This window comes from Amblyomma mixtum, chromosome 6 (genome assembly GCF_055824585.1).
Source record: "Amblyomma mixtum isolate Tamu chromosome 6, ASM5582458v1, whole genome shotgun sequence".
NCBI lineage: Eukaryota > Metazoa > Arthropoda > Arachnida > Ixodida > Ixodidae > Amblyomma > Amblyomma mixtum.
Window position 1 is genome coordinate 42,544,616 of NC_143017.1, and position 13,700 is coordinate 42,558,315.

General features: G+C 52.1%; 1 protein-coding gene across 1 annotated transcript; it reads left to right on the forward strand.

Annotated features, from left to right (window-relative positions):
* Positions 1-3,528: 3,528 nt before the first annotated feature.
* LOC149338836 (uncharacterized) lies at positions 3,529-5,611 on the forward strand. Its single transcript, XM_089550817.1, has 2 exons — positions 3,529-3,628; positions 3,888-5,611. Exons 1-2 carry the CDS (start codon positions 3,529-3,531, stop codon positions 5,609-5,611), a joined length of 1,824 nt encoding a protein of 607 aa, XP_089406943.1.
* Positions 5,612-13,700: the final 8,089 nt, after the last annotated feature.

The window sequence follows — 13,700 nt, forward strand, 5'->3', positions numbered from 1 at the left end:
GATCATGTCATTAACAGGCCGAACGGTAATCTCCCGGATAACTACGCCCACTCACTACGCTGTCGAGTGCGCATGTAAGAAGCGGCCCATTCCGTCCATCTTTCATTGTGAACAACAGACCCGTAGGGGTCCCGAAACGTCATGTTTTAAAAACCATCTTTGGCGAGTGTATGTTTTATTTTACCGATATGCTTCTCCCTCGCCAGAGAGGATTTTGTCGAACCGTTGACCAAACTGACTAGAGAATTTAGTGAAGCTTAATGTACTCATAAAAAGAGCGACATGCGCGTAAGCACACCGTCAATAATTATTCATGAATGTGAACTGTCATATTTGGAATCGTAGCTGTACCTTTCATGTTTTTCGCGAGAAAGGTAGCGCATATGCTTCTGATTGTCATGAGGGTATATTAGCCTTGTATGTTTCAATAAAATTGCAGTTGTTAGTAGCGCTTGTCCTTCCGTCTCTTCTTGTCCATTGTCTTGCAGCACTGGTAAAAGTTTCGAACATGAACCAACTACCTCAAATCTGTTAGTGCAATGGTTGCTCTAAGGCTGCATAGAAAAGAGCAGACACCGTCTTCGCTTCATCGGAGCAGTAATTTTGTTTTATATCGGACCCAACGTGATTCTCTTTCTGCATAATAATCCTGGCAACGCATTACGATATTTTACATAAAATACTCTTCCAAGCCTGCAAAGTAACGAAATATAAAGTTCGCAAGGCTCAACCATAAAGAATAAAGGACTATGGCATTTTAACACATGGGTTAAAAACAATAGCTAGGAGAGGCCGAATAAACGAAAGGAGGTTGAGTAATGGAACGCTAAAAAAAATTTGCTCATAAGTTTCACGTCTATAACGATATCAAATTATCGTGCCATGGTGAAAGTTGTTTTCGCAGAATAAAATTTCTTTCTAAACCATGTAAGTCTTTACTGGTGTCCAGCGAATAAATGCACGGTCATTTTTCTAATACTTCTGAATATCCCATCCAATTACCTGAGCCACATCAATCGCATTACTTTCCTGGTTTTGGGGGCTGAGAAAAAAAATTTAGAAAAACGAAATGGCCAGGACGATTAAGTCGCACGCCTGCGTTCATGCATGCATAAAAGGTGTCTGATCAATATTTTACATTACTGAAGTAGATTAGGAAATTGATTGGGACAACGTTCGCATCAGGTCCCCGTTTGAAAGAGTGTGAAAGAGCCGCCATTTGCGCAAAACGACTTTTGCAGCTGGTGATCTTGGAATGGATGTTGCTTTCAAAGCAATAAAGAAGACAGAAGTCGATTACCGCTTTCTCCTGCGGCAGAATGGGAAGCGAGCGAAATGGAGTCTGAAGGTGAGAAATGACTCACTGTGGACCCTGACGAACATTTCTGGCACTTCACCAAACGAACAAAGTAGAATTCGTAAGTGGTATTTTTATCGCATTCCGCACTCTTTCCATCACTGAAGGAAAAATGAACTCTTCGCGAAATGAAATTACGTCCGTAATAGGTTGCGCGAAGGTTGCGAAAGCACGTGGTTGAAGCATTTTGTAATACAGTATACTGTTTTGTTTTTGTACTTGGCATGGCGCTTCGTGGCCGTCCTATTTCGACGCTTAAAGAGTACATGCGCGCGTTTAGAGAGCAAATATTGTATGACAGCTGTTGTAGCATAATGTGGTGATTGAGCATGAAGACCCTTGTGTAAGGGTTTGAGTTTACATGCATAGGCACGTGTGCAGCTTCTTCGATGGTAGGAGGGGCAGGCCCACACCATGTGATAGGTGTCAGAAGACACTGCACTACAGTGCGGGCAGTTGCCGCTAAAGGAGGGGTCGAAATGTTTTAGTGCTGCCGGGCACAGCAATGTATTGATGAGAAGGCGGAGAGGGAGCCGCTCATCCGCCTTCTTCAGGCCTTTACATAGGCGAGGGTAAAGGCGATGACTATCTTGATAATAGGTTGTAATATCTTTGAAGGTATAGACCGGATTAAAATCGGGTTCCTGATCGGATGGGGAGGAGAAAACAGCCCAGTGAGAGAGCGCGCGGGCGGCGGCGTCTCCTGCCTCGTTTCCTGCCAACCCCTGATGAGCAGGGCCCATCAGGGAGCAGGGATGATGTGCGGGGCCCGTATCCCGTATGCAATTTTGGTAGATTCGATAGGGTAGGGAGGGAGTGCCGCGAAGCACGAGCCGAAGTCACAAAAAGACACTGCGGCGGACGCGAGGGCGTGTTCTTTGTCGATGCTGCGGGTCCCGAGCAGGGAATCAAGGCCGTCGCGCTAGTGCACCAAAATACAACAGTCGACAGGCGAGTACTGGCTAGCCAGGACATACTGGCTGCGGAGGAAGTGGCGATTGCTCTAGCTGCAACACACACTAGCTCAGAATACATTCTCACAGATTCACAGACAGCGCATCGCAATTACCTGAGGGGCAGGGTCGCAACCCTAGCAGCTAAAATCCTGCAAGATAGCTACACCCGTGGCTACCAACCCACACGAAAACACTTAATATGGGTACCGGGTTACCAGGGCATCCCAGGGAACGAGAGCGCACATGCCTCAGCCCGAGCATTTCTCCCCCGGGCACCCAGTACGGATGCCGTGGAACCTCCTACCCCACTACTAACTTACAATGACAAACCTCAGAACTTAAGATTATCCCGTCGGGTCTACCCTCCGCCGGCTAAGACGCTAGATAAAGGGGAGGAACAACACCTCCGAAAGCTACAGATCAACACCTACAACAACCCACGAAGACTACACGCCATAGACAAGGAGTCATTTGACTCACAATGCAAATTCTGCGCGGAGAAGGCGGACCTGTACCATATGGTACGGCCCTGCCAACGAAATCAGACGATCACTGTTAATAACCAGCCAACGCAGGAGGGGTGGGAGGCAGCTCTGACCAGCTCGGACGAAACGAGTCAAAAAGAACTCATCGAAAGCGCGCGGACAGCCGCCTACGCCAATGGGGTTCCGGATTGAGAGCTCAACTCGCCGCTACAACCTCCTAAGCAATTTCATTAAAGTATTTTCACCGCCACTGTTAATAACCAGCCAACACAGGGGGAAGAGAGGCAGCTCTGTCCAGCTCGGACGATACGAGTCAAAAGCAAGTCATCGAAAGAGCCCGGACAGCAGCCTACGCCAATGGGGTTCCGGGCTGAGAGCTCCAACCGCCGCTACAACCTCTTAAACTAATTCATGAAAATATTTTCACCCCCATGGCCGTGCACACACTGCTTGGGCGATTCGCCGCTAGGGGGCCAACGGGAGCGGATGCCTGCAACGTCGGCTCCGGCAAACGGTACGTGCTTCTCCTACCCAATCTCTTCTACGGCCACTAATCTGCTCGAAAACAGTCATAACTGCCTGAGGAGGACAGGAAAGCCGCCCATTACGGGCAAAATCCGGCCTATTCTGAGAGAAGAACAATTATCGGACCGAGACGCCAAGCCGCACAGCTAGGCCGCACTCGGATTCCTCCCCTCCGCCGACTCCGTCGGCGACGGCAGCCGTTGTCATGGAGGTAACGGTTGAAGGCCGCACCATCACCGCGGAAGAGCAAAACTCAAGCGACTGGACACTGGTGCTGTATAAAGCCTACGCATCCCGACCAGCCAGTTCGCTGATCGGAGTCAAAGTATCTGTTCTCGCTTCGGCGAGCGCGGCTTCGGCCGCTTATCTGTTTTTTTGAGCAGCGTCCGCTCCGGCGGACGCAGTTGTTGCCGCGACGCGCTTCTTTTCTTTCCTTTTTCTCTTTCCTCTGATCTTTTAACCCTCCTCAATGTGCACGTGGCAGCGGTGGTGGCTTGGCTCGAGCAAGTAGGCAGGCCCGTGCAATTTCGTTTTCATCCTTCACTCAGTCACAACAACAACCAGCCAGTTCGCCGAAACCTTACCGTTCCGACAACGCTACCTCAGACGCAGCTCACCCGAACGCCAACAACGCGTCGCGCCACGCAGCAGCCGTAACCGGCAGCGGCAAGACGCCGGCCCGTCTACCATCTGCGACTAAGGAGGCTCGCCTCGCAGTACAGCGGAGCAAGCGGCTGCCACCACTCCCACCGAACGCTATTCGAGTAGTCGTTCGCCCGCGAGGTGAACTACGACTCCAAGATGTCCCAGCGCCCCGGCTCTTGAAGACAGTGCAGACCCAGCTCGATATCATTCCACCGGACGACTTCTGCCTGCGCATCCACCCGACCAACAATACCATGGCAACCACACATTTCCCAACAGTCGAGACTCTCAAGACGCTGACCACTCTCACCATCGGAGGCAAAACATATCCCTGCGCGGCATACGTAGCACCACCACCGGGGGCTACCAGAGGAGTCATCACGAACGCCTATGACGACGAGACGCCGACACAACTGTACCACGACCTGGTCAAAAGAAATCCTGAATACACCATTCTAGCAGCACGGCGCATGGGAAAGACACACTCCATCCTGATCACCTTCGACGAAACCACAGTCCCTCACTCCATCAAATACATGGGAGCCATCCACCGCTGCACCCCATACCGTGGCAGTCTGGATGCCTGTACAAACTGCAGACAGCCGGGTCACCGCCGCGAAGTATGCCCGAGCACCAAGACATATATCTGCCCCCGTTGTGGAACACAACACTCCAAAGAAGACAATCTTTGCACGCCCAAGTGCATTCTGTGCGAGGGCCCACACCTGACAGGCACGGAATCCTGCAAGGGGCGAAACCTCCACCAGCCACGGAAACAGCAAAACCACCCACAAACGCAGCAGCAAAATTTGGTCCTATCAAGAGAAAATTTTCCCCATTTGTCGTCCGGACTCCCACAGCCCAACGAAAACAAACCAGCTTGGTCTGTGCCGTTGAAACAAGTCTGGGACACCTCCGCTTCTTCACACAGGCACACGACATCCTTGAAAGCACAACCCAGTCTACAACAAGCCCTGGAAAAATCTCAGGAGGAGGCAGCAGCGGCTAAAGCAGAAGCTACAGCAGCCCGAGCAGAAGCCGCCGCCTTGCGTCAACACATCGCCAAGCTGGAAGCCCAGATAAGTGCCCTTGCCGCTGGTTCTACTCTTCCACCTGCCCCCGCTCCTACCACATCCCAAACTCCTCCCAACCCGCCTACCGCCCATACCTCGTCCTCCCACTCCGAGCCTAATTCCTCTCCTGATTTGCTAGCAATGGAGGCTGACACTGATCCCTTTACAAATTCACCTCCGTGCACAACGCCCCCGCCCTCCAAACCCATCTCACTAAACAACATACCAACCCTGCTGGAATCATTTGCAGCTCGCTTTGAGGCAAAATTGCAGGACGCTATAACTCGCATCAACGAGGAATGCACACCCCTCAAAGAAGCAGTAATCCGCATAACACAAGACAACGCTATTCTTAACCACCGATTCGATGTGCTAACGCAAGGATTCTCTGAACGCTGTAACGATCTTGAGTCCCGACTCCCAAAGCGTGACCCCACACCAAACAGACGTAAAAAGCCCAAAGCACCGGAGGAACAGGCCAACCCTATCCCTACCATAGTTCAGGGCTCCCAACCCCCCGTTACAGCTCCTTCCTCTATAGATTGTCATGATGGCAGTTCCACTCCGTAATCTTACACTCTGGCAGTGGAACTGCAGGGGATTTGGTCACAAGCGTCACGTAATCCACCAACTGCTGTCCTGCGCTACAGGACCAAACATCCCTGCCCTGCAGGAACCCTCAAACCCACTCACCCTACCCGGCTATGCTCCTGTTCTGCCCACATCCCCCACATCCCCTCGGGTAGCATTTCTGGTTCGTCGTTCAATCACCACCATCTCCCATTCCATAGTGATTGAAGACATTGATCACCTTCTTATTTAGCTTGTGCCGCAACACGCTCGAGCGAGCAGTGTCTTCATCCTAAATGTATATAGCCACCCTAAGTGCCTTCAAGGTAACTTCGAACGTCTCTTTACCCCCGCGAAGCGCATAGCCAACAAGTGCCCCTTACTCGTCGTGGGAGACTTTAACGCCCCACATAAAGCCTGGGGTTACCCACACCACACACCGAAAGGACGTTGGGTATGGTTAGCGGCGCAACAAGCCGGTCTCTCCCTGCTCAAAGACCCCACCTCTCCTACACGCACGGGAAAGTGTCTGTAAAGACACTACGCCAGACCTCACTTTAGCACATCGCCTCCCTCACGCCACATGGTGCAACACACAAGAGAATCAAGGTAGCGACTATTTCATCATCGAGATTCTCTTACACATTCAACTACATCGCAGGCCTCCCAGAGGCTCCACTCTTACAAAGTGGGACTCTTACCGCTCATGTAGAACCGCACGCACTTTCGTCCCCATCACGGATATCACCGCATGGACCGAGCAGCTAGAAAGCGATGTCCGATACGTAACTTGTACTCTACCCGAAGACTGCTCAAACGACACAATTCACTCCCGCCTCCTATATTTATGGGGGGCTAAAACAGGCCTAGAGCGCCGCTGGCAAAGGCAGCGATGGAACCGGACACTTAAGCGTCGCCTCGAACGCCTTAACACAGAGATAGAAACACACACAGCGAATCTTTCACGTGAAAACTGGGAATCTATCTGGAACAAGCTCGATGGCAATATGAGTCTGCCTCAGACCTGGAACCTTTTTCGGCACTTAATAGACTCCACTCACTCTAAGACTACTCAGAGACACGCCCTCACCAAACTCATACATACTTCCAATATACCTCCACCAGACCTCCTCCAAGAACTTCGAATTCAGTACTTCCCCACGTACCCTCCTGCACACCACCCTGAAAATGCAGGCCCCCCTAACGACCAGCTTGACCAACCAATTACAGAAGCAGAGTTCCAGGCTGAACTCCAGACACTTAACACGTCCTCAGCCCCCGGCCCAGACGGGGTACATAACAAGGCTCTCAGGAATCTCGACACACAATCCATTGCAGCACTTACAGAATACTTTAATGAGTGCTGGCGACTGGGCACCCTCCCAAAACAATGGAAAGAGGCGAGAGTCATTTTCATACCCAAACCTGGCAAACCTCTGCTCACTTCTAACCTCAGACCCATCTCTCTCACATCTTCTGTTGGCAAACTCATGGAGCATGTTCTCCAGCGCAGGCTTTGCCAATACCTAGAAAGCAACAATCTCACGCCCACTAGCATGTTTGGATTTCGACCAGGGCTTTCCACACAGGACGTCTTCTTCCAGCTAAAACATCACATTCTCGACTCACAGACCTCCAACACTAAAGCTATCCTAGGGGTGGATCTCACTAAGGAATTTAATAACGTTACACACTCAGCTATCCTAGAAAACCTTACGGCCCTGGGAGTCGGCGCCAGGATGTACACCTACATCCGTGGCTTCCTCAGCCACCGCACAGCCGCGCTTACCTTCGGCGACCATAGCCTACCAGGGATCACGCTGGGAGCTCGAGGTACGCCCCAGGGAGCCGTCCTCTCCCCTATTGTATTCAACATAGCATTTCTTCACCTACCACAACAGCTAGCTCAAATTCCCGACATCAATTTCAGCCTCTACGCCGACGACATCACTGTCTGGGCAAACCATGCCAGCGATGCCGAAATAGACGAACACCTACAATTGGCACTAACCACCATCGACGCATATGTACGGGAGCGTGGCCTGACCTGCTCCCCTTCAAAATCGGAGCTTTTCCTCTACCGGCCGAAGCAACACGATTCAGTCAATGCACCCCTCTCCCTCGCCGTAGGTACCCATCCCATCCCACTAGTACACAAAATCCGCGTGCTAGGACTGGTTCTCCACTCCCACGGTGCGCACGGAGAAGTCATAAAGACACTTCAAACACACGCTCAACACACCACTCGACTGATTCGCCGCAAAGCGAACCCGCCGGGCTGGCCTACGCGAGCGAAACACGACTCGTCTCACCCAGGCTTACATCATAAGCCGCACAACATATGCCCTTCCATACCTACCCCTCAAACAGAAGGAGAGAGACCGGGTTAATGCGCTCCTACGTAGTTGCACGAGAACGGCTCTACGTCTTCCCCCCAGCACATCCAACGACCGACTCCTCAAACTCGGTCTACACAACACCTTTGAGGAGCTCAAAGAAGCTACCTTTACGCCACAACTATCCCGTCTATCCAGCTCAGAGGCTGGCCGTACTTTATTGTCCCAGTTGAGCCTGACCCCAATTACAGAGCCTACCGAGGGGGTCCCCTTTTCTGCTACCCTCCGCTCTAACCTCAACGTAACCCCCATCCCCAAGAACATGCACCCTGAGTGAGACAGGGAACGCAGAGTAGCAAGGGCTCGGGCCCTTCACAAACAGTATAGCGATGACCATGAGGTGGTCTACGTGGACGCAGCGGAATATACGACAGGCTCCCGTATGGCCCTGGCGGTAGCCGACAATAATGCAAAGCTTCTAACCTCCATCTCAATCATTACCAATTCGACCACAGAGGCAGAAGAGGCAGCCATCGCGCTTGCTCTCATTTCTACATCTGCCACAAAAATTATCGCCGATTCCAAATCTGCAATTTTAAATTATGCCAAGGGCTAGATATCCAGGACCGCTGCTCGTTTACTACGTTTCTGCAAGCCCCAGCGCCTCATCACCCTCATCTGGACGCCAGCACATGCTGGCCTCCCTGGCAACGAGGAGGCTCATTCCCTAGCCCGAGGTCTCACATTCCGGGCAGGAGTCGAGCGCCCTCTACGAGCCTCGGGGCGCCTGCTCTCCTTCCGTGATATTCTCTCGTACTACTGAGACAAACGAAGGGAATACGCACCCCCAGCTCCATCCCTCACCATTGCGCAGGCTGCACATTGGCGTCAACTACAAACCCGAACTGCTCCAAACCCAGTACTGCTGCATGCCCGATACCCAGACCAATTCCCGTCATCATGCAAACTTTGCGGCAAACCAGGAGACTTCTTACACACCCTCCTCACATGCCCCACCTTCCCTCATCCCCCATCACCAACCGCGGCGGAGTCTTACTGGGGGTCTCTTCTGACCAGCTCGTCCGCTCAAGACCAGCGCCGGATCATCTCCATCGCTCACAAAAGGATTGCGCTCCAGGGGCTATCCTTCGCGTTGTAAGGGTGCCTCCTCCTCACATTGAGGAGGCATCCAAGTGCCATGTAGGGGGCTTCGCCCCCACGATTTACATCATTGGCAATAAAAGTTTCCACCACCACCACCACACTGCTTGTAAGGAGGCGGAGGACAAGACGCGCGTGTAGTGAATACGCTGCCGTCTTAGAAGGTTGCTTTAGAGACATGTACTGTGGTGTCCATTCCTTTTGGGTGTACACCAAGATATGAGAGACAGGCATTTCCTTTCCTTAAAACCAATTTTCATTTCATTCTCCTTCCCTTACGGTGCGGTTCGGGTGTCCACCGAGATATGAGAGAGACAGGCGTCGTTTCCTTTCCTTAAAACCAGTTTTCTTTTCATTTTCCTTCCATTACGGTGTGGTGCGGGTGTCCACCGATATATGAGAGTTTCCTGGCGCACTGTTTCTCTTTTATTTCTTTTTTATTTGTGCCGCTTGTGACGTCACTCGGTTTTGCGCATGCGCACCTGTGGCAAATGTTGGCTCCGACGGCTCACGCGAAACGCGGCTGTGGTGCGGCTAGTGAAGCTTTTCGCTTCAGAAAGGCAGTGCGCATAACTGGCTCCCTGGGTTAGCGGACGTCTGAATGTGGACTGCATGTGGACTGCATGTGGTCTGCATGTGTCAGCGCTGACAACGGTGATCGAAGTGCCACCCGCCCGGGTGGCAGGGGGGTCGGGATGGGAGGAGACTTTGATGTATATATAGACAAACAGGAATTTCTTACCACTTATGCTGGAGAACATCCCGTTCCTCTCGCTCCTAAAGCCTCCCACGGCTGACAGCATCCCGAAATACTTCTCCAGACGTCATCGCTCAGAACTAGGCATTTCTGCAGCAAGCCCCATTGCCATTGAACTGGATGGTGACCCGGTACCTGAGGTTGGCACCCTCCGTGTATTGGGCCTGCACATCCAGAACGATGGCAAAAACACCACCACGCTCAAGAAACTCAAGCAAGCTGTTGGCGCGATATCGCACCTCATCCGCCGGGTTTCGCGACATCATAGTCATGGCGGAGAGCGACCTACGTCGCCTCATTCATGCCTTTGTCCTCGGCCGTGTGCTGTACACTACCCCATACTTACAACTATCCAAATATGACAAAAACGCTTTCGATGCTTTGATTCGCAAGGCATTCAAGGTAGCACTTAATCTTCCCCTCAACACACCCACAAACAGATTACTCGGCCTGGGCAACCACAGCACGATCGGGGAACTGGTGGAGACCCACCGACAGGCCCAATTCATCAGGCTCACACAAACCTCCACAGGTCGGTATATCCTGGACTCCCTCGTAATAAGAATACCGGCCAACGACCCAACCCTCCTCACCATCCCACGACCCCTTCACCGGGAGCTCCTCATCGGGCCGTTCCCAAGGAATATGCGCTGTCCCACCATGAGCTGCGCCGCAGAGCCCGTGCGAAGGCACTCCGAGCGTACCGAGCCGGACGCCGTATGGGTGGACGCTGCCTGCACCAACGTTTATAGATACTTTTTTAGTTCCATAACTCCTCGCAGCGCCCGTAGGGAGCAGGCGGCCTGTCGCCGTCCCCGCCACCGCGGCGCTGCAATCGCGGGTTGAGCTAGGAGAGCGAGAGTCGTCTGCTAGAGTGCAGCGTGCTAGCACAAGCACTCGCATTCGAATCATCGCTGCGCGACTGCAGTTTTTTGTTTCCGGCTCTTGCCCGGAGGTATTTCATAACATATGTGTTCTTAGCGCGTTTGCGAACTTAAGAGCGGTATTCTGAGTCGTGTCACAAGCGGCCGTTTTGTGCGGGCAATGACGAAATGCATGCATGCTTCGATTCTGCTTCTCGTGAGATGAACCTAACCTTGCTACTTCAATAGATTCGGATTATCCGCCGAACCAGTTTTTCGCGACTGGCTGTTGTGTCTCGCATTTCGCGCAAAATTGCTTTTACGTTTTATTACAGCAATACTGGTGTAAATAAAACCCGCTACTGTCTCGGTGGCTACGGCCCGCGGCTGCTTTCCCGAAAGCCGCGAGTTCGATACCGGTGTAGGCGAAATGCAAGAGTAATTCAAGGCCCTTGGCATTTAAATAGAAAAATTTTATTCGCAAATCCACTAAATATCGTCGCTGACAGATTTGCTGTCAACTAATTTGTCAGACAAGCTTCGCCTACTTTCACTCTTTTTGAGCTCTAAGGTCGCAACTATTTTCCAAGCACTTTGCTCGCGCAAAGAAGTGCATGCGCGTCACTAAATAAAAGTAAATTAATTGAGCTCTGAACACCTCGGCATGCTCTGGTAAACCAACACCATTCGTGCCTTTTTTTACAAGAGAATCCAGCACGTTCCAAAACAGGTCGCCGAACAACTCGCCCTTTCAAGCCTGTTTTATAGCACCCTCTACCGCACATACACAGGCAAACATCTTTTCGGAAGGGTACGCGAGACTGCCACTAACATACTCACATACTCGCGCTCAATAATGAGCATATCCTCACGCGGCAGAGAATTCTGCCTGCCAAGTGCGTCACATTGCGTCACAGAGTTCATATTGCGCTTTATTTTTCATTTTGAAAGCCACATAGCTTGCCAAATAGTACAAGGCTGTTCCTTCTGGTGATGGAACACTGTATCTGTGGTCGTTGGAAGCATCGGAGAGTGAGTGAGTGAGTGAAGAAACTTTATTTCCGCCAGAAGAAGACCCGTGCCCCTCCGGGTCCGCACGCAGGCGTCCGGGGAGGGGCAGCGTCGCAGCTGGAAGACTAGCAACGGTATAGTCGCGCAGCTTCTGCTGCCAGGCGGGTAGCGTATCGTTGTATGCTAAGGTCGGCACTTCTGAGTATGGTCTCCCATTCCTCTGCATTATTGATTCTGCCATATCCTGGGGCACTGGGGCATCTCCATAGTATGTGTTCGAGTGTAGCGGTATGCCCGCAGAACTCGGAGAGGTCCCTGAAAAGTATCGCCATCAGCTCCTGACAGATCTGTTCTTTCAAGCCTTTTTCTGGATGAGGGCGTCGCGACGCTCTTCTCCGAGGCTCTCGAAGGCACTAATTAAGACACTATCAGTTCCCGTCTCACAGTTCCCATTGACAACTACTTCAACAGGTGTGTAAAAGAAAGCAGCCTAAATAATTGGCTGAACTTGGTCACTGTAGGGTGGTCTTCGTCACCTCCTAATGACCTCACTAGGCCAAAAAATCTCTGAATTAAAAAAAAACATTATATATGAGCATTTCTAGGATTTTTCAACGTGCCAGTATAATTACCTCAAGCGGGTCTTGGTTTAACTTCGCTGTGAGTATATAGCTGAGGCTCTTGTTGTGTAGGAAGTCTATAATGGACAGCACTGACATCAATGTCCCCCTCAGGGACTCAACGGTTTGATTTGACGCAATGAGTTTGATATTTCCTCTTGCTTCCGTACGGATGCCGTTTCTCCGGATTGCTCTTGTACCCGCTGGTACAGCCGGGCACGAAGCAAGTGGGCATCGTCGCGCTCGAAAGCTGCTTCACGGCCAGCAGCGTTTGTTGTTCTGAGTGCACGATGGGGACCACGTGTTCGCAGAGCGCACAGGAACACAAATGGACTAAAAAAGGCAACGACAATCCCGCGCACGGGCTAAGTAGTAACTGCAGGAGAGGAGCCGCGCACGCGCCGGCGACCGCGCAAACATCGACTGCAGCGCCCTCTCACCGCCCGGGTACAAGCAGCGCCCGCTTTCAGAGGAGGAGTTATGGAACTAAAAAAGTATCTATAAACGTTGGCCTGCACGGGTGATGAAGCAACAGCAGCTGTGGTGGAATCCCCTTTATGCACCCTCCTCCCACTACCTCTCCCTCCAGACACCTCCCCAGAGGCTGCAGAGGAAGCCGCCATTGCCCTTGCTATCACCCGCACGGAAGTCCTGCACATTTTAAGTGACTCTAAAACTGCGATTCTAAATTTCGCTCGAGGCCGAGTCCATGTCCCTGCTTTTGGCATACTGGATTCACACGATGCACCACCACCCCCCAAGTGGAGCTGTTATGGGTGCCCGCGCACTCCAGGAATCCCGGAAACGAGGCCGCCAACCTTTTATCGCAAGGTTCTTTAAACCGGGCTCAGGTGGTCTCGGATCGGAGATTCACGAAGGAGCGCATGCACTCATTCAGCGAGCTGACGCAGGCCTACAGAGCTTCACGCCAGCTCTACCCCCCACCGCACCCCTCCCTAGATAACAAACAAGCAACACTATGGCGTAGACTGCTGTCACACTCTCTCCCCTCACCCCTTACTCTAGCCCACTATCATCTCTCCTTCCCCAATTCGGCATGCGCCCTATGCCCCGAACCCTTCGCCTCTTCCCTCCACATCCTTTTACTCTGCCCGGCGGACCCTCCCCCGCGGGGCCTTGAGAACCTCAAGACCTGGGAGGATTGGGAGAGCCTGCTGCGCTCGGAGGACCCGGCCGTGCAGACCATTGCCACCGGCCGGGCTGGCAGTGTTATGCTTTAGGAACATAAACACTTGAGTGCAGTGAGGTTGTGCGGGGCCCCTGGGGCGTGCCCCGAATTCCTTTTACAATAAAGTTCTTTCTCTCTATCTCTCAAGCTTA